The sequence below is a fragment of the Zonotrichia leucophrys genome, chromosome 1, assembly GCF_028769735.1.
Source record: "Zonotrichia leucophrys gambelii isolate GWCS_2022_RI chromosome 1, RI_Zleu_2.0, whole genome shotgun sequence".
Classification (NCBI taxonomy): Eukaryota; Metazoa; Chordata; class Aves; order Passeriformes; family Passerellidae; genus Zonotrichia; species Zonotrichia leucophrys.
This window is the reverse complement of record NC_088169.1, coordinates 74,022,069-74,043,761: the sequence shown is the minus strand read 5'-3', so window position 1 is coordinate 74,043,761 and position 21,693 is coordinate 74,022,069. Positions and strand designations below refer to the sequence as shown.

The following is a 21,693-nucleotide window of genomic DNA, read 5'->3' as shown; positions in this document are numbered from 1 at the left end:
AACAAAGTCAGTGAGTGTTGTATATAGTTAGATAAAACATGTAGCTATTTTGCTAATTTAAAATTTAGATGTAATCTTATGCCTACCAATTGAGGAAAAAGCATATAGGCTTGGTTAGAGTTGTGTTAAATTTTCTTTTTTCTCTCTTTTTTTTTCCTGTGTGGCTTCCACAGAAGGCTTGTAATTTTGTCTTTATGGCATGCTGTCATCATGGAAGGAAAACAATGTATCTGGAACTGTTTAATTGGCTGGGTTTAGGATACTGGTTGAGCTCTTTGTGAACCATGTCACTCAGTTAAAGCACCTTCCTGGAGGTGGAATCCTCAGGCCTTTTCCCTATTCTCATTAGGAGCTGAGAAGAGCAATTTTAACCAAGTTTAGCATGGGGAAGAAGCTCTAAAGAGGTGCAAAGCCAAACAACTCCTCTTTGTTATAATGCTTTTATTCAAATGTCCTCTGAGAGGACTTTAGCCTGGCAAGCTTAAGGGTCTGTCTTCAGTGGCCTCTTAAGTGCAGCCTTCTGTGATTGCTCCAGGGACAGATGTAGACAGAAAACTGGGGCAGGGTGTCTGTCTCAGGGACTGTGGGCTGTGCTGGATGCCTTACTGGGCTGTAGATTACATTTCCTTCTATGCCAATCTTTCAGTAGGGAGACCTTACTGAGAAATTGGGAGTACACCTGGTAAGTTGTGTGAGCTGGAGGGTGTTGACTGGCAGTAAAAAAAAAAAAAGCTTTTCTGTAGGAAAAGCTTCGTGGGTATTTTCTGTTTCCTAATCTCAAACAAGGATCAGCAGGTTCTGCCTATACTGGGCATTCATTTTGAAGAAACACACAGGCTGTCTCCATCCTTAAGGTAAAACAGTCCTTGAAGGAAATTTGTTTAGGAAACTGTATAGCATGAAATAAATCTTTGAAAATAAAACAAGAGACATGTCTAATAATTTTAAGTAAATGCTGTGCAATAAGTAAATATGCTAATGCAGTTTTTGATGTGGGTAATTGAGAATGTACTTCTCATTGAAATCTGAGTGTTGAGTAGGAAGCTTCATTTGTTTTCAATAGCTACAGTTCATATGAGAAGCTTGTGTTTCTTCTAGAAACTTGATAAAAATGAACTGAACTGCAAAAGTAGTCCTCCTTAATGGGGTTAGAGATAATTACAAATTTTCATGGGTTATGAGAATATAATTGCATAGAATGAAAGCTAAATTAAATATCTCATCTAATTAAGGGGCTGTGTTAAACTGTAATTAAAACTGGGATGCCAAATAGTGTTTACTTTTGAAGTCAAATTATTTTGTGATATGAAAGTAAATATGAAAGGAGAGAAAATATGTTGGGGAAGGGGCTGGAAAACCTTTGACTAACAATCATGGATGTGTTCCCACATACATCTTACAATTTGGCAAAGCTTGATCTAAGACAAGAGGTAGCAGTTTATTTTTAAGTGGATAAGGCCAGTGTGTTCCCTAAGAAACATTTCATTTGCATTTTACCCCACTGAAGAACATAAGTTGCAACTCCTGCATTTTTGATTTATGGTTAAGTAAGATCAAGAAAATCTGGGTCTAATCCAGTAATGCTTTTGCTTTATAGTAGAATTGACATATTGAGTGGTTTTTTTTTTTTTTTACTAAACTTGAAAGGTATGCTACAATTAGAGTGACTAGAACCTGTTTCTTCCAGTTACTTTCAAAGTCTTAAATAGTTTACTGACAGACTTTCTAAAATACTGACAATGTCATGGGAAGTCCCATAAATACTTTTGGTGTTATTTTTGCTGCACGGTTTCTTTGAAAAGTCAGTGGTTTAAAACGCTAGATTACAATGTTTCCTCTGGGATTTAATTTCAAAAACTCTAAATACAAGCTGCTTGTAGCCAATTGCCTGCAAAACTAATTTCTTCTGGCTTTTAATTTCTATTGATGCCTTCTATTCTGTAACCTTTGAAGCCTACAGTTGAAAGTATTCTTTGATGAATTTTGTGAAAGAAGTTATGGTACCACTAGGGGACAGCAGAAGATAATAATAATTTTTGAAGCACCCTAATGCTCATTTTTTCCCCCAACTGTTTTTCCAAACATAATGTCTAAGTTGTATGGCATGAAAAAAGTCTCTAGGGATATTTATCTTCCAGTCATGATTGCATTGGTGAGACAAGACAGCAAAAAGTTTATTTTGTCTTTTTGTTCATGCATAACTGCCTTCAAGTTTGGATGTACCTATATCCTGGCAAGTCTCAGTAATTAATTTCTTTCTTTCCTGGCATTGCATTCATCCCTCCACTTAATGTTTAAATTTATTTTTTTTTTCTTCAGAAGCAACTACTGCTGCTTGAATTAAGTGATTTTCATGTCATGAGTCTTTTTAAAGGCATTGGCACTGGAATGTTAAACAGAATAAGTATTTTTGTTTCGCAGTTTTTATCTGTGATATGTCTAGAGCTATATATGATTTAGGTCTCACTGGTTCAGACTTCTGATGGTATTTAATCCAGCCTAGTTGGTTAGCTTTCTTAGGTGCTTATACTGATTTAGGAAAGTAATTGTAATTCTGTTGTTGTCAACAAACAGTGTGCATACAGGCATGCTTCTTTTCTTCTAGTAAATTATATTTCTGAAAACAAATGGAGTAATTAAACTCCATCTTCCCAAAGCAGAATACTCTGTTACCTGCCATTTTTGTGGTGGCTGGTATGATGATTAGACTGAAAGAGGTATGACTAAAGCCTCTTAAGAAGAATGTGTATTTTGATGCTTTGTGAGTACTGGAGAAGACACACACCTGTCAAATTAAGGACAGGTGGAAGAGGTAGGTGATAGAATGATCTTACTCTGTCATGCAGTTATAAGCTTTGAAGCTCATTAATGCTCATTGGGGCTCTCCTTAAGTAATTAATTTCACACATTATATGTGTGAGAGTGAGACTAATAAACCTTAAGAGTAATGTGACAATAAAGCATTTAAAAATGCAAGTGGCTTAATAGTATCTTTTTCAATGGTGGAAGCTTGATTTTTATTTCTCTTTTTAATTGGGAAAAATTTCAGGGATATGTGTCTTGGGTCCTGAGTAATATGGACAGCCAAGATGACAACTCCTTGTTTTGATTATTTTTCTATTTTTAAGACCCACTGAAGCACTTTGAATGTTGTGTAAAAATAAATACTGTATTAAGACCCTCTCACATTGCAGTCAAGTCGTCATCCTAACTCAAGTAAAAATAGCTGCCAGTGGAGGTCACAAGATATTGTTGACACCACATTTAACTTGGAATTCACTTTATTAACTTCTCTAAAATTAAACACTGTATCCTAGCTACATTCTTGACAGTGGCCTCTGATGCTGCAGTTGTACTGACTGGCACTGTGTTATCTGCTAGAATTCGCTTCCTAATGGAATGGTAGGAATGTTCCTGTGCCCTGAACGATTAAGTGGCCAAGGTTATTACCTGCTGACAGAAAGTGGTGCTGTTTGCTGGAATAACAAAATAAATAAGCACATGTATTTCAACTCAGCAGAGTGGACACAGCTGCTGTGGGTAATGGATTGCTTCCAGTGTAGGCTGGAGCAGTCAACAAGCTCCCAAGGCCTTTTGAAATCTGTTTATTCTAAGACTAACTTGATAAGATTGGTGAGCCACAAGAACCAGTGATGATTCTTGACCATTATTTCTTGTGACCAAGACTGGCAAGCAGAGTCACTCACCCAGTATGACTGAATGGAGGGGGCTGTGGTTCTGTGGTGAGAGTAGAACCCAGATGGTTCTCTGAAATTGCCAGCAGGTATAAGTGGGCTACTTTTCAGACAGAAAAAGTATATTAAATGGTCAGTGGAAAAGAACATATAAACTGAATCAATTAATCTCTGACTTCATAGCAGAATTTACTGATAATTTTTCAGGGATACTGAACTACAGTGTATTCAATGGAGAATAGAAGTGATCTAAAGCAAAACGAAAAAAGGCAGCCAGTTCACATTTGTTGTTGAATCGAGGACTTAGCAGTGAGCACTGGCTATCTGCTGCACTGGGTCAGCTGTGAATAGTCAAGACACTTTCTGGTCTCCTGTAACTTTTACTGGGCTGCTTTGGTAGGACTTGCTGTAGATAGTACAGCCCAGTTTCAGATTGCAGTGTGCACAGATCTCTTATTTAAGATTTGTTGTTTTAGGCAGAAATGCATATTACAGGAAGAGGCCATTGATCATGTAGATGAGATAGAAATTCCAGTACGCATTTATTTTCTGTGCTCATTTGTCATTTAAAAAACCAGCAAATCTGTATTATGAAAAAAACCTGGCAGTGTAGAAGTTACAATAAATGGCTTGTTCCTATTCCTGCCTGGAAAAATACTGTTTTCTTGATTTGAAGCTTAGATTTCACCAGTCCTCCTTATGTCACAAGGCCCAAAAGGTATTATGATTGGAAATAAAGTTTTGCCTGAATTGAGCCTGGTTTTGGAGACCTAAAACTGTTACTTCGTTTAAGAAATATTTGTTTAGATATAGTAGCTTCTGTAGTCAGATTTAATGGTTGAGTTTTAAAACAAAATATGAATTACTGTGTTTCTGTAGAAGCCCTTGGGGGTAGATTTGGATTTTAGTTTCTCTTTGTTAAAGGATAGTGGTTGGGTGAACATACTTATTTCTTATTTGTATCAGATTGAAACAGATCTGCTCAGAATAAAACTATCCATTCTGATATTTTTTGGATATGTTTTTATAGATGTCTTACACTGTTGCATTATACAAAAAGTGCAACACAGACAAATGCCTGCTTCAATTGAATGCTTTTTCCTTCACTTCTGTAGTTGTTTTAAAAAAAATTGAAAACAGTTTCAAAAATAAATATAAATTACGTAGTAGAAATAGTATAACTTGACTCACTATAACTTTTTTCCTAATCTATCTCATATTAAGCATGATTATTAGATTATTAGCTAATAATTCACTGCTGTTTCTTTCAGGCTTTGCAGAGGCAAATCTTTGCTGCGCTGCTTTTTGTATTTTGCTCACCAGTTTTTCTGCATGTTGAAATAGTCTTGTTCTTGATTCTTTATTGAAACGAAAATGATATGCAAACATTTAAAGAGCATTATTTTTGCAAAATCAAGTTGTCCAGATTATTTCTGTTCTGAGACGGGTATGAATGGTGTGTAGTGAATAAATGATTGCCTTACATAGTGAGTAACTTGGCTTCACAGTGGAAATAATTATTCAATAGTTTTGTATTTATAGTTTTGCAAGTACGTATGATAAACAAAGGGTCCATTAGAAGAAGAGTGAAAATATATAATTAGAGTGTATCATCATGCACATGCAAAATCAGGCACATTTATTGGGATTGGTATTGATGCTATTCTAAATGCTTAACTTACTGACTTCAGTGTTTTGAGGAGAGCAGTCTCTTACTCGCTTCTGGTAAATCTCTAGCAGATTTGATCTGGATGAGAATAAGACAGTTGTGCAGTTGATCTGGCATCCCTAGTGCCCAATTTCCTTTCTCTGAAAAGGTTTACTGTGGAGAGTTTCTGCAATGCTAAAGGTATCCAAAGGTGGCTTGTTGGCTTGGAATGTGATACTTTTGGAAATGGGCTTTGGTTTAAGCTCACAAGCTTTGCAATGATACCTTACTTCCTTTTATGTCTTTTGACAGATAAAATGACAGCATATGTTGATGCTGTCCGTGCTGGCCCAGTTAGGCTAGAATTAGATCTTTAACCTAGTCAACCTGGTAAAGTCCTATTCAAGTTACAGATTAAATAAAAAACCCTACAAAATACTTGTTTTTGAGTAGGGTGGTAAATGTGTGATGTCCAAAGTGTAAAAAAATTATACTTATTTTTCCTGCATGTTCAGGTGTGGCAAATATCTTCAAAAACGTAATAATTTCCTGTATATTGCATTTTCCGTAGTGGGAAATACTCTAGATCAAGAAACTGTTATGCAAGTATCTTTATATCTGTAACCCTCCTCCCCCAAATCTTATGATTATCTCATTCTCTGTTTCCTCCTTTGCCAGTTTTTAAAATAGATGATTTTTTCTTGCCAAGCAAAGCAGAAACACTGCCTTTAACTCTGGAAATTTGGCATCAACTTATGTCTTCTGAAATACAAACGTTAGGGAAACATGTTGTAATACATCTGTTGGAGACAACCTGTATAACATTTTCTATAATGTCTGCATATCTATGCACCTTATCTTTACAGTTCCCTTTTCATAACTTTTTTCCTACTGGATATTTGCTTTTCCAGCAGAAAACTGGTGCCTGATGAGCATCATGAGATGGTTCCCATTCCTGTTTTATTCTGTTACAACCACAACTCATATGTCACTGACAATTAAAATGTGGTGCATTTGACTGAACTGCATGTTACAATGGCAAGGATGTAGAAATACTCTGAATGTGGTTACAGCAAGTTCAAGTCTCGCTGCTTGGCCAGGTGGAATTGATTAACAATCAGTATTGCTATCATTTACTGCCTTTGTGATAACGGTAATGTTTGCTTTAATGGTATTGTCTAGGGGTATATGCAGCTGTAGACTGAATCTGGTCAAGGATGGGTTAAGATAGGTTAAAATAAGGCAAGAATTGAGTGTCTGTTTATCCTGCATGAAAACTGTTTTTTCCTCATCCTGTCTTCACTGGACTATTGCCATTCTGTTTCTTCATGTTTGATACCAGCTGTTGGCTGTTGGCTCAGGGTGATTTTAGAAGTTTAAGATAGATTCTGTCGTAGTGCATAAACTATCCTCTTAATTTTAGTGTTTGGCTTTTTTTTTTTTTTTTTTTTTTTTTTAATCAAGTGAAGCTATTTGGCAACGCTTTGTGTTTCTTTGCTAAGGAAATGGTGTTGTGAACATTTTAAAACCATTTTTCTCTACTGGTAATTAGCCACTACCACATTGTTGAAGTAATTTATCCCACTTCCTTTTTGTCTGCCTTTGGCACTTGCTCTTGATTGTAGGCATCTTTCTTTTTCTCATCTGCAGTCACTGTAAATATAACCCTTTGCTTTATAGCACTAATGATGATTTTCACAGCTTCCTGCTTGCAAGTCGTGATTGAGTTGCAGAGAAGTTGTTTGCCTTTTTCAAACATATTGAAGTCAGTAGACTCTAGAAAACAAAGCAGATATGAACTAGATGTGATTTTTTTTTTCCTCCAAAGACTTTCTGCAAATAAGATGCAATTTTCCATGGACTTGGAATAAATCATATACCCTTAGAGACTGTTAAGATCACAGTGCAAAGATGAGTCCCTTCTCTGGTTTCTTGATCACCTTGAAGAGATGACAGGATGTCATCAATTATTACACAGTCCAAGAAAGTTTGATTACTTTCAGGTTTTTAATTTACTTTTCTTCAGCAGAGTCAAAGTGCATACTTATTGGATAATAAATCACCAGAGAAAATTAGCATTTTAGGACAGATGTTTGGTTTTGGTGATGATGGACAACTTGAAGGCTGCAGTTGGCAAGAATAGAGAGAACTTCTAATATTCCCTCATCTGCAGAAGTAGTCCTGCTGAAGAATTACAGTAACCAAGGTTTTTTCTTCCTTGCTTTATCATCTGTAAAGGTTTAAGCATTTCGTTTGTGTGCTGAAAATAATTACAGAGATGTTCCTTTGTTTGCTTTAGTGGAGAACTTTATTCCTGTAGGATAATAAGAGGTGTTCTTTTCTCCTGTTTTAGGCATTGTAATGGAAACAAATTTTAAGCAGGTCTAACTGTTCTTGTTACTGTTTATGCCACTTTTTAGTAGCTTGTCCTTTCCTAAGTCTGCCAGTATGGAAGCTTTTAGTATGAAATATGCAGAGGGAACGCTTTGGAGAAGTTCAATTTTCCACTGAAGCCTCTCTTCTTGAGATGATCTTTAACACAATATTTTTCTGATTAGTGCATTATGAGGTTGGGGTTTTTTGAGAAATAAGATAATACTCTGCCCAACTAAACATCCTTTTTTATAGGCTGCATTTTGCTTTCTTTAACTGAATGTCCACTAAGCAGATAAAAACCTTCCCAGATGGTATTTAAGATCCTTTGGTTTTTAGCTTTATCAATTCTGTGATGTTTTCATTTTTGTGTGTTTAGCTCTGAAGAACAGTGTTGTCATTAAACTGTTTGTTTTAATTAAGTCACAATTATGGTATAAAGGGCAAAGACTGTTCCTCCTTAACTTCAAATATTTTTAAACTATTAGCATTTAAAAGAGAATGTTTCCAAAATATGTATGGGAAAGGATTGCACTGCATCAGCAGTTACTAGATGTCTTTCAGTCCTTTAGAATTTCTGAAGACTTAGCTCTGAGAAATATTTCTATGTTGCCTTTTTTTTCCTCCTTAGTTGGTGGAAAAATATGATAGAGGTGCTTGAAAACCTCTCTTTTCCAGATCTATATTTTCATGTGGTTGTTTGTTTACTTATCTGTGCTACTACTTTGTCTGCATAAAGGCTTTGCAAGACTTAATGTAAACATTGAAATAGTTGGTGTCCATAAATACCAGATGTGGTGCTTGGCTTTTTTGGTGAATTACCTATGGAATGTGCCTTTAGGATTTGTACTTTATGAAGCAACTACTGACTCAGCATAATAACACAAAATCAATTTTTAAGGGTCAGAGTGAAGGTTTATCTGATCCTGTTTCAGAGAGGCCTCTTGGATACTGCTGGAAAGCTATAAAAGCAAAACAAGCATAGAATGGTTTTTCCTGTACTGTATCATTGCAGATTTTGGTTTTGTGGCTTGTAGAGAGGATATCTGCACTCTCTGCCCTTTGAGTATTTCTTCTTAATTTCTATGACACTGGCCTTTCACAGTGTTTTGCACACTGAATAAAAGAGATATGATTAAGAAACAATTTAATAATGCCAAGTCAGGCACTCTGGGATAAGAAATACCACGAGCAACAAAACTACACAAATCCATGGCTTTGGCTAACTTTAAGGAATCTGAAAACATCATTTCTATGTTTATACAGTGCAATCAAGACTTTTCTTGACAAATGACAAAGACTGTTAAGAGATTTAAGAGACATTTTTTGCAGATACCAGATCATTCACGTAGCTCTTGTTGGAGTCCCGTCCTTTCATATCATCTAGTTTGGAGAGAAAAGTAGATCTGCATTATTCTGTACTCTGAATTGGTGAGATTGGTATTGGCAGCAATATTATCTTGTCTTCCTGTCTGATAGATACAAGAGAATATTTTCATCCTTCTTTCCAACAGTGCTCTGAGAGCTCAGGTTCTTTTGATGAGTAATTGGGGGTCTTGGTAGTATGATCATCAGTTTTTACAATAAAATACAAAGTCCTCTAAGGTTCAGTGGCTTTCCAGGATTTCATTGCTTGTTCAGATAGTGGCAGTGTCCAACAGGTACCCACCTTGTAGATATGTAATTTGTAATTTGGTTAGGTTGAACTATGTAGAACTTCTGTAAAAGGTGCGCTTGGTCCATGTAAGCAAGTTCTTTCCAACCTTAGTTATTGTATAAAGGATGCAGACATTCCATGGGATGTTTGGTCAGCTGGGACATCATGCTTGGTAAAGATAATAAATTAAGACAAACATATTGCTTTAGAACTCTTTTTTTGATAGATTGTACAAGCTGATATTTTTTGTATTGAGAACATTATAGGTCTAATAATGAAATGGATTTAAATCATTATAGTTTTTGTACTGTACCAAAGTACTCTTATCAATCCATTTATAGTCAGTAAATTTACATGATGTTGGCATGTAACTGAGATTCTTCTCTCATATCAATTTTATTTCCATGTAGAATTTTAAAATCTAGAATATAAAGTTTAAAATTTCATGATGTAAACATTTACTAGACACTTGTAGATGATCTTGAGAAGTTGGTATCCAAACCTATCATACATACATTGAAGAAAGAAAAATCCCAGGCATCCAAGAGCATTTTGTTGTGATTTTTCAAATTCATCAAATGAAAGCAGAAAGCTGTAATAAAAGCTGTCAGACTGTTTTAACTGCAGATTTTGTTTCTACTTGCATTGCTTACTGTGCTGTGACAGATAGTGTTTATAGTTTTCAAACAATTCTGCAGTACTGTTTTTGCCAAGTGATAACTGTTTATCCTTGGAGAAATGTGGGCTCCCTGTATTCCACGAGAAATGATTTTTATCACTTTTAATGGTATGATTCATGTTTGATGTGCCTGAGAATATGCTTCTGTGCTCCTTGGCCTCCCTAAAGAAGGGATTTTAAAGCTGCTCTACAGAGCAACTTACCAGTTTTGTTTTGCTTTGTCCTGCACATTGCTCTCATCAGTTGGTGATGAGTTGAATTCTGTCCAATTCTGGCATATTTCTGAAATTCAGTTGGAATTTTGTTTTTGTAATGAGGGACTGTGCAGTATTTTCTTATCAATCTGTACTCTTAAGAAGTATTTGTAAATATAAACAAGAAAACAGTATATACAAAGCTACAGTGGATAGACTTGGTGCCTGCAAGCTCATCACTACCCACTTCTTCAGGAGATCCTAAACCCACTGTGTTGTTTGCTTGCTAATGCTATAGGGTACTTTTTTCTACATCAATGTCCTGAAGTCAATAAATGTGCCAAAAGCAGGAACTGATATTTTCTTGCACAAAGAGAAAGTGCTCAAGAAGATGCTTTAATCATAAAGTAGCTGATTTTTTAATGTCTTTGCTAACCATGTATCTTGAGTAATTACCAGCTCATCTACATTTGGTACAGCTGTTAAGTGCACTGAAGAGTGAATGCTAGATACATTCTTATGGGATCAGTCTGATTGTATCTTTTCTTTTGCATCTGGAAACTGCTTCTATAAATGAAAGAGCTCCTGTTTTTATACCTTTCTTTCCTTGATGTCACTGTGACTTCTTAGCCTTTACTGAACATGTAAGAAGAGGTTGTTATTTGAGACCAAGGCATTTATCCTTTTGTAACCTTTCCCTGTCTTTGGCTTGCAGGATATGCAAAGAGAATTCGATTTTACCAAGTGTTAAACCATACCTATTTGATTTCTTCTCAAAATCAAACCTTACCTATTTGATTACCTATTGAAACCTTACCTGGCAAATGCTGAATGCAAGTAGCTGGATTTTCTAGTCCTATAGTCAAAGTACGCTTTGATCAAGTGCTGTTTGTTTGCCACCAATTCTTCAAGCCAAAGGAGGAAAAGATTCACTGGTCTGAACCCATGTCTTAGCCCCAGATGTTCAGAACTCCAGGCATAGTTTTAAAATCAGCTCAAGTAGAGATACTGGCAAGTCACTTAACTGGTTTGCCTCTTCTTTTCCCTTTGTTAAGTGAGAAGTTTTGTTCGTTCTTTGGACTGTTTATAAGGAATCAAATGTAAATTCTCTTTGGCTCTTGAAAACATCAGCAAAAACTTAATTTTTTCATGTTTGCTTGAGGTTTCTTTTTTTTCCCCATTTTGATCAGGTACAAAGAAGGTGGTGAAGCTTTGTTGGTATTGCTTCCTTCTGAAGAAAAAGGGATGGTGGAACAGCTGGCACAGAGGAAAGTACCTATCAGTGAAATCAAGTAAGTGGCTAATGCCCTGCCTGTTATTCAACCTTCTTTCTGCAAGAGTAATCTGTGATGAGTCTATGACAATCTTGATAAAGTGCTTTAATTGCCTGAAGCTGGACAAATCAGGGAAATGAATTAGTTTTGGTAGAGTTGTAGAAGGAAAAGACCTTGAGAGGTTACCTATTTTATTGCTGTTCCCAAAGGCATGATGAGCTGCACAAATCATTCTTATCAGATGCCAATTAATATATGCACAGTTTCCCAAAGAGACCTCATCCGTTCTCAACAGTTACTACCATTAACATTTTTTCTTCAAGTGTCTGATAAGACTTGTAAGTAATTTAAATGAAATATTTCTTTTGCCTTGTGCCAAGAATATATGGAAAGTGATGTATTCTCTTACTCTCTGCAGCTTCTTTTTATGTAATTGAACATGATAATGCTCTCTTTCTCTTTTGCAGGTTAAACAATTACGATTTCTTTAATCTGTCCCTGTATGTTTTTATTGCTGTTATCATTTTTGTTTCTCTTATCTGTTTTTTCTTTAGTTCTGGACTTTTTCTTCAACTTGTCATGACCTTTCTGAATCAGTTAGTTGAAGGACAGGAAGTGAAAGATGGTAATTTTACAAACTAAGAAGAGGGTTCCAAGGGAAGCCTGTAAGGAGCTATGCTATCTGTACAAATAGAACTGCCTTTGAAGCAGTTGCAGAAGCATATAACAATACCAGGTGAAAATAAAAAAGCATGTTTCCATTTTCTGTTGAATGCAGAGTAATGGATATGTAGGAAACACAAAAATCCTAACTGTAAAAATATTAGAAGAAAAGACCACCACTAAAAAATTGATGGTACTTTCTTATTTAGCAGCTATAGGTAGGAAGGGGTTTACTGTTTTCTCAGCCTGTCGGTCTGATGTTGAATTAAGAGAGAAAAGAGAATGTGAAGGAAATGTGGAAGAATTGAAAACAAGCCAGAAAATGTGATATCAGCCTGACTCCATTTTTAACACTTAAAAAGTTCAGGTCGCACCATGCCAAAAATTGTACAGCAGAGATAAAAGAAATCAGAGAAGGATGACAAGGTAGAAAATGTCATTTTCTGTATGAGTGGATATGAGCAAAGCTAGGCTTGTTTTACTTTGAAAAGCTGTGGTTTGCATGTGAAGATACAGATATCTAAGCAAAGAAGGGAATTACCTATACTGAATTTCTATGTAGAACAATTGTTTTTGAGAAGAAATCAAATTAGGATGAAACCTTAGGTGGTTATTTACACCTCATTGCTTAATCTTTAGGTTTGCTCAAAATTTACAGGTGAACATTTCTTCAGAGAACAGAAACAATGCATAGAGTACTTTCTGGATTTAAAGTTTAATTTTACTTTTAAAAGTATTTTTGTTGTATAGGATATGCCATTTCAAAGGCTCTTCTGAACTGTACCTGTGACTGCTATTTCTGTGTAACAAACTGAGTACCCAGCAGCTGGTGAAATAAATCCACCTTTTCTTGTTAAACACTTATCAAATCCATGCAGGATGTGGACCAACTTCAAATATAAACAATTTTTGCTAAAACAGTGAAATAAGGACTATAATGCAGTCCAACAACTACTCAGTGACAACCCAAACAAAACCTCACCAACTGAATGTGGATAATGTCGGTTGAAGTCTAGCATTTTCTTTTCCATTAAGCATCATAGTGCTTTAAAAGGATCTGTTGAATAACCACTGCAGTAAATTTTCTCTTTCCAAACTTCATCTTTTTCCATCTTAAAATGGTAGTTATTGAAGTAATTTATCTTTCTTTTATATTCAGTAAATAGATGTCTGATCTCATACACATTATAAATATTTCTCCTTTCCCATTTCTGTGTCAGCTAAGCTTTTAACTTCGTAAGTAATGGTGTTAATTGTTTGAACAGCTTATCAAAGGAAGTGGTAAAATAACCTCTTTAGGCTGTGTACATCCATGTAAATAGAAATCCATGTTTTTGTACAGGGATAATAATCCAATTTTAATTGGGCAAATATTTCACCCCCAATAAATGCACATCATATTTATGATCCAAGCTAGGTGAGTCTCTAGAGAGACATTAATGGTTGCATCTCTTAACATATTGTTGTTAATCTGGTATTACTTTGATGGAAAACTCTGCTGCTTTATTTTTTTTTTTAATAATACCCCAGAAATTCCTTCTTGTACCAAGCCACTAGGACATATGTATTATAAATGCTTTCAAGAAATATTCTTAATTGGAATCATTATTAGAAAAGTCAAGGGTTTTGATTGATAGCATATTTTAACATCCTGCCCCAATATGCAGATTTTCAATCTGCAAAATAAACTTTAATAGAATTTATAACATTAAAATGAAGGGGAATGCTTTCACTTAGAATTGTCTGCCTGATGTGTTATGATTTAAAATTTGTAGCGTTGTCCTTGTAAAAGGCTAACTAAAATCCTTAAAAAGTTTTTCTTGTAATTACTTGTGGATTGCAAACCAATTAAATTCTAGAAGTTTTTAACTACAGATTTTCTCATGCCATTTGCTTCCAGCCAGTTTCCCAATTAATATAAGGCCAGTGTGTTTTGTCAGTTTATAAATTGTTTAAGAAGTTGCATGAACCCGTGGATCGTGTTCCAGGTCTTGTGGTGAAGTCTTCTCCTGTTGTTTGTGCTTATTCACCTAATTATAGATTCTTAAGAATTCTAACTTGGGAATTAGAGGATAATGAGCATTGCTCACTGCCAACAGAGTTTAACTGTTCAAGTTTCTGAAATTCATTCTGAAAGCTTTTTTTCAAAAGCTTGTTTCTAACTAAAACGTTGTACAAATGTTGTATATTCAAGTGTTTGTTTGGCTGTTCTTATTGACCTGTGTTCTAGTACAGTGGTCGTAAGAATGCTGGTTTTTTCTTATTTTGTATTTTTTGATTTGCAAACTATTTTTGATGTTGTTTTGTTTCATCTAGACAGACCTTTTAAAACAGTTCCATAATTTGAAAGTAGAGAAAGGAAGAACTTTCCTTGATACCTGTTCAAAGGACAGGGGTTTAAGCTCTTTCCTTAATTTTCAATTTTAGGTCTAAGCTGCCAGTAAAGGTTTTCAGTAAACTAGTCCCTTGTAATTAGCACAACTATCTGCCAATTTACAGATAGTGCTTTTAACAGTACATAACTTCTTCATTATTCAAAAAGAGTAAGAGAAAGTGCAAAATATGCAATAATAAATACAATAGCATAGAGCATTTAAATATGGCAAAAAGGTACTCTAAAAGTATTAAATAGTTTGTACATTTTTTAAAGGAGCCTGTAATCTCCAAGTTTACCATGCAAGCTGTAAATTTAAATTATTTTTGGTAGTATTTGAGGTTACTTCGTTGCATTTAACTTGGTTGGGTAAAAAGATAAGAGCTGCTTCCTCAGGGGTTGCCATAACAGATTTTGTATCTAGAAATTTTTACCAAATGAAGTGCAAGTATATAGATACCCATGATGTAGTATTGCTTTCTTTAATTTTATGGCAAAAAAGTTGTTTTTGAGGAAAACAGCAAAAACAACAACAAAACACCCTTTTTCCCTTATTTTTTCTTTCTCACAGTGGATAATATTTGGATGTGTATCCCACACGTTGGTAGTATCAATAGAGGGGATCTGTTAAAACTGACTGCCTCCCAGTTGCCATAGTTACTGTAAGACTGGTGTCACTGTTGAGCGTGGTTCTACTCCGGTGTGTGATCTGCTGGGAGAGCCTTCCTTAGGTGCCAGCCCTTCCCCCTCCCTCCAGCCTTCAGGTTGTCCAGTGGAGCCACAGGGAGCCATGCTCACGCTGAGAGCACAGAGCAAAACCTGCTGCTGCTGCCTGGAAGCTGGGTGGAAATCTGGAAACTGTTCTGCTGCACCAGGACAGCAGAGTCTTTTAGGTGGTTGTTTGGTTCATCTTTTTTGCTTAAATTCTATTTTGGAGTAGAGTGGGGGAAGGACAATGCCTAGTTAAAACAGTGCTTGTGTCCTAGTGTATAAACCAGAGAAAATTAGAGGAACTCAAAATGTGTATCAACCAGAAAATTTGCTGTCTGATCAATACATAAGGCCAGGCAAGCTGGGTTCATGTTTACATCATGGCATAGTCAAGTGTGGCCATTCATGCAACTGGTAGGCAAAACTAGCTTCAGAAAGTTGTACTACTCCTTAAAGGTAAGATATGTGATCACCGAGTAAGAAATAACCAGCCTACTTAAAATGGTAGACCATGTTATAAAACCCCCTTCTAGCCTTTGCATAGTTGGTTCTAGCTCATTGGTTCTTGCCATTTAGGCAAGCTTATGAATTATGATAACTAATTTCAGTGTTTAGCTTTTAGGTTTGCTTCTCCTAATAGTCACATGTATAGACTTTATTGTAAAGAGTTTTATTTGTTTAGAAGGAAATAACATACAAACTCATTATAGCTAAAATCCAATTTAACAGTGGCCAGCTTTCTCAGTTTTTGAATCTCAGCATGAGAGGAAGATGACAGTGGATGACTGTCATGATACAGAGTTGGAGAAGAGAGAATTCAGTACTGCTTCTGATTTTTTGGTAGTCAATGCTGCAAATTTGCTCATTCATTAACAAACACATAAGCTCAAAATGTGCCTGGGGTACCATGTTCTTAGTTGACATTCCTTAGATTTATACCACATTATCTGGCCATTCTTTTAAATGCGAAATGTCTTGTTCTTGTTTTTGCAGTTTTTGGCTTTTTCAAATCCTTTTCTTGCATATTTCAATCAAATTACTCAGGATTTAGATTCAGTCTACAAAATGTGGCTGTATTTTGTCTCAAATTGTTGTCTATTATGCTTGGAGCCTCAATGACACATAGTCTCTTATGAATAATGAATCATACTCCTACAATAATCAAGTCATAGAAAGTAATGAGTAATAGCATGTCCAGGTGAAAATTGGAACTTCATAAGCATTTTGAGTCTGACAGTGGCAGCAGGAGGTAGTTTGCAGTCTCAGCTACTCTTTGAGAAGTGCTCCAAGGCCATTTTTTCATTACTTAAAGATTTCACATCGACCATATTTCCCTATTTTATGAGAATGTACCACTGCCAGATGCTTTCCTGAAAGCAAACATGACATCTACTGTTTCTTTCCCATTCTTAAAACCTGCTAATGCTGCTATGGAAGATAATCAAACTGATGAATCATATTTTGCTTCTGACTAAGCTGTGTTAGCTGTTGTGTATTTGCTTATTTTCTTTAGGTCCTTACAAATTAGGTTTTTTCGGTATCAAGAAAAAGTTAATTGTTTAACTTCCTTTTTGCCCCCTTTGAGTATGAGCACTGTATTTACATGGCCTTTTGGATAGGATTTTTTTTTCCTTCATCTTGATGAGTTGTTAAGATTAGATACAACTATGATGCCAAGTGCTTTTACTTTCTCTAGTTGCTATGGAGCAAATTTCTTCTGACCCAGCTGATTTATCAGAGTACTTGGTCTCCCATGATTTGTGATTCTGGTGTGAGCTTGCACTGTGCTGTAGCTGTTGTTAACTGACTGATTGCAGCTGCCACTTGGAGTGAAGACAAGGAAAAAAGGCACTGGCTAATTTTAGGGCTTTGAGGTCATCTCTTAATAGCTTTCCCATAACTTAGCAGCAATCCAGCACTTTTCTGGACTATCTTACTACTGGTGTTCATATTAATTTTTTTATAACTCATGCTATCCCTTCTTTACTTTTTGTATCATTATATTTCAAAGATTTGTTGGTCAGCTTGTCCCCCACTCAATTTTTCACGCTTCTTTTTTTCTGTCTTATGCTTTTAAATTTTTAGAGCAAATTATGTGTTGTCTGGAAACTGGAACTCATGTTTTTTGGTCTTTCACTAAAACTGTAACTAATAGTGCTTCTGTACACTGTAGTTTTCCCCTGGCTGTATCTGAACAGAGTGAAGAAATTGAAATTGTAAGGGAATGAAGCTTGATATCTGTTTTCATATTTAGTAAGAATAACCTCCCACCATGTTTGCTAGGTTTTATGATACACTGGGGTGGCAGTAGCAGCTCAAAAGTAGATGAGATCTGGGCAAATAAATCTGCAATAATGTAGGTATCACTGGAATAAGTTTAAAAATTCAGAATCTGGGAGAGGACCAGATATCTTTTTAGTAGGTTTAATGGCAATTTCTATAGTGCAGTCAATATTCTTTATTTACTTGAGAAGCTCTTAAATCTGTTTAATCTCCATGTCCTTTATTATTGCTCACCTGGCTATTTTTTCTATGAAGTACTTAAATTTCAGTATTCCTGGCACAATGAATCTTATTTAAGCTTTTGAAAATGCTGACATTTTCCTTATGAAGACTTTTATTTCAGTATAAGGTAGTACTATAATTCATTATGCTGTTTCTGTATTTTTGCAGTATTTTTATAAAATCAAGAAGTTCTTTTCTGCTGATTTCTGCTTTGTTTTGTAGTTTCACTACCTTCCCTGAAAGCTGTCTGAATAAAAGAGCTGCCATTTGTCTTTTCTGCATTATTTGTTTGAGGAGTGTAATCTTCATCCTTAATATGGTTCTGTTCTGTGCTATTTCAGTGGTAATATCTCTGTGCATATTAAAACAATGCAAAAGATGTGAAGATGCTCCTGAGAACCTAACAGGTGCTTATTTTGAAATCTTCTAATAATTAAAGCTTGTTTTTTTCTTTTTTTTTTGTTTTTCTTTAAATTAGAATTAATCCTGAAAAACTTACAGATATTCAAAAGAGGCTACAAGCGTTCTTAGCTCAAGATCAGGAGTTGAAAGAGAAAGCTCAAAGGGTAAGTCATCTGCTGCACTGTAATTCTTGGGGCATGTTGGTTGAATGGAACTGCAGTTGGAATAACTGAGCAGCTCAGACATGCCCTAGAAGCAGTGATTGGAACTGAAGAGCCACCAGAGATAATTGAGCACTTGTATTAGGAGGGAAACATAATTTAGAGAGAACAGAGTCTTCTGAGTGATGTGCAGTGACAGAAGAGGAAGCAACAGGCACAAATTTCTGTACAAAAAGCTCAATTTAAACCCATAAAAAGCCTTTCTTGTGAGAATGGCTGAAAACTAGAACAGCAAGGGTGTGCAATCTCCAAATGCTGGTTATTAAAAACTGGGTTCCTTCCTGAGCAGCCTGCCCTAGCTGACCTCGGTTTGAGCAGGTGCTTGCACTAGATGGTCTCTGAAGTTTCTTCTCAACTTCAACTACTTCGAGTTTCTTGGAAAGATGGTACAAAAAATGTCAAAATAATGCTACCAATAAAAAAGGTGACTTAAAAATAGCAGATCACATTACTTGACTTGAAAAGTTGGAGATATGAAACCATGTAGGCCTCAACATGCCCACCTTGATCAATTTTTATTGTCATATATCTTGAATGTATGTGACAATTTGTCCTTTCTCAGGGTAAAATTGAATGCATTGAATAAAGCATTTTAACTTTTGTTTGGATTTGAATGATCAGCAAAATAGCTTAGAATAGCTCTTCTGGGTAAGATGGAGAATTATGTGAATGGGTTTGTGAATGGAATTTCTTTGCTGTGCTGGTTAATGCTGGGAGACTTCATGGACAGACAATACGTGCATTTCACCACGTGTTTATCAGGTTTGGGGAAGGCAGGGACCCTTAAAATAACTAAGTAGGTGTCTGGATGAGAATGAGCTTGGTTGTAAAAGATGCTTTCTGTGAAAGATAGCCTGTGAAACATTTCTGGAAATTGCACTGCCTCTTGCCATCACTAAACATGTTTGCTGACCTTTCCCTGGTTTTATAATGTTTTTAGGCCATTAACTCTTTGGAATAGAGTTTGCTACTTTTTTTATTGAAGCACTGCAACATGTTTGTTTTCTGAGGCTGGTTGATTTGTTGGGGTTTTGCTTTGTTTTTGCTTTTGAATTGTGTATATCTTTAGCCTGTGAATTCTGTAGTTGTATCAAGTCTCTTCAAAACTATACAAAATCAAAAGCTCAAATTGAGATGCAGGAAAACACAGTTGGAAGGATAATAGGCAAATCTTTCATGCCATTTTTTCTTATACATATAGGTCAGATTGAAAGAGTACCACCAAAGGCCACATGGTGAGAAATCCAGAAATGCCAAAGCCTGAGAAATACATGATTGCAGAGATTCTGGATTAGTGTTAATAACTTTTTATTTTTATTAGCTAGTGTGGATGCTAATGACACTTGAAGGTATACTGGTAAACCTGAGTGGTAGGGTAAAATGAGAAGAGGATTGTGAAAGCTTAAAGAAACCAAGAGTTTTAAGCTTTCTGTTGAACTGGGATGTAAAATGAGTCAAGTTGAAATATTTAAAACTCTTGAGATTCATCTCACCTAGCTTTAGATGTCCTCTGTGAGTTAGTCTGCCTGAACTTTCTTTTATAGCTGATAGGGTGGAATAAGCACTTCTACAATGCCTCCTGGCACAGATACCTTAAAACCCCTTTGGGATGGATGGATGAATGTTTTTTTTTTTTTGTGCTGCAGAGGTAGGCTGTGTGATGTGACCTATCTTGGAGGCCTGCAGTAGGGACACCTAGTGAGTCAGAGGAATGCCATTCTTAATTCTCTAAACAAGGAGATTTAAATCAAAGTGCCTGAGGAGCTCAGTGTGAGCTTTGTGAATAAAATGTCTAAGGCAATGTTCCAAGGGAATGCTTTTAAAAACTATTTTTGGCGTTTAGGTATTCCAGGTTTTGTAGTGCATAAAGCATTACTTGAAGCAGTGGGGAATGTCAGTGTAAGCTTCATCCTTGCTGCACAAACCAGAGGCACTGGTGTCACATTCATCTCCAGCTGCCACGGGAAGTTGCAGCTACACCAATTTATGTCAGAAGTGACAGAGCAGCTGGCTGGGGGAGGATGAGAGTAGGAGTAATCCAGCATCATTTTACTTGGAATGAAAACACCAACAAACCTCTGTTTCTGCCTTTGGCTTTTTAAGATCGCTTAAAAGGCAGAGAAGGATCATTCTGAATTGAGCAGAGGAGTGATAAAATTTCAAAATAGCTCAAGAATAAAATGAAACATGGGCTGTCTGTCAGTATTGCAGATACAAACTTAAATTTGTTTGGAAAAATTTTAATTGCCATCTAATTACCATTTGAGGCTATTTTTGTTGCAGTTTTTAATTTATGGATAGCAGAGAAGTGTTATTCTTGCAAGCAAGCTGTAAATACATTCAATTTTTGAAAAGCTTGAAGTATGGATAAGTGGTTTATCACAGAAGTGTCCCTCCTTAATCAGGTTTAACTATGAATGTTCAGACATACTATGCAAATGTGCCCAAGTAGTCTTACATGTTAATGTGAATAAAACAATGAAATGCATGCAAATGAAATCCTGACCTTGGATCCTTATCTGAAATGCTGGATTTCTCAGAGGCATGGGTGTGTTACTTTGTCTAGCCTGTCTGTTGCAAGCTGCCAAGTTCTTGACATTTGTAGTGTAAGAAATAAATTCCCAACCTGAGTGGATGAGATAGCAGTGAAACAGCACATCTGTGCACAGAAGTTCAGATAGGATTGTAGTCTGCCATCATGTGATGAGGGCATGAAGCCTAACTTATTGTGTCCTCTAAGCTTGTTGATTTGCTTCAAAGTGCCTTTACTTTTTTTGAAAATAGAAAGTTCTTGATTACTAATTGCTTCAACAAACTTCATGGTTCATTTAGTAGGACATGGCTCCCCTGCTATTGCTTGGAAAGACAGGTTGAATCAGATCAGGGCTTCTTTGAAACTTTTGCAGTTCTTCTCATGGACTGATGCTGCCTTTTGGCATTTCTTGTAATTGTAATATTTAATATGTCAGTTCAGCCAGTTCTGGGAAACAGTTTAAAAAAAGAATCTTTTTTTCTTGCTAGTCGAATGTTATTGTGGCACTGAAGTGATGTCTGTCCATTAAATTCTTCATGACACCCAGAGCGATGTGGAGGGTGTTACAGCCTGAGATTCCAGCCACACCCTGTTACTTTTGAATTACTGTCCAAACAGCACATCACTTGAATTGTGTGCGTTTTAATACTTACAACAGTTATCCAGGAAATAGATCAATAAATCAAAATTTAGAGGTAGTAAATTCCTAGAGCATGGTACATTTTTCTTCTGTATTTCCTGTACTTGTACAATCATTTCTGCTG

The 21,693-nt window shown here is 35.9% G+C and overlaps 1 protein-coding gene across 1 annotated transcript in view; it reads left to right on the top strand.

The window, feature by feature from the left end:
- Positions 1 to 21,693, top strand: part of DDX10 (DEAD-box helicase 10) — a 152,242-nt gene that overhangs the window by 14,506 nt on the left and 116,043 nt on the right. Inside the window, exons 10-11 of the mRNA XM_064717978.1 lie at positions 11,437 to 11,538; positions 18,252 to 18,339. Coding sequence (XP_064574048.1) covers positions 11,437 to 11,538; positions 18,252 to 18,339 — 190 coding nt within the window. The remainder of the gene's footprint in view (positions 1 to 11,436; positions 11,539 to 18,251; positions 18,340 to 21,693) is intronic.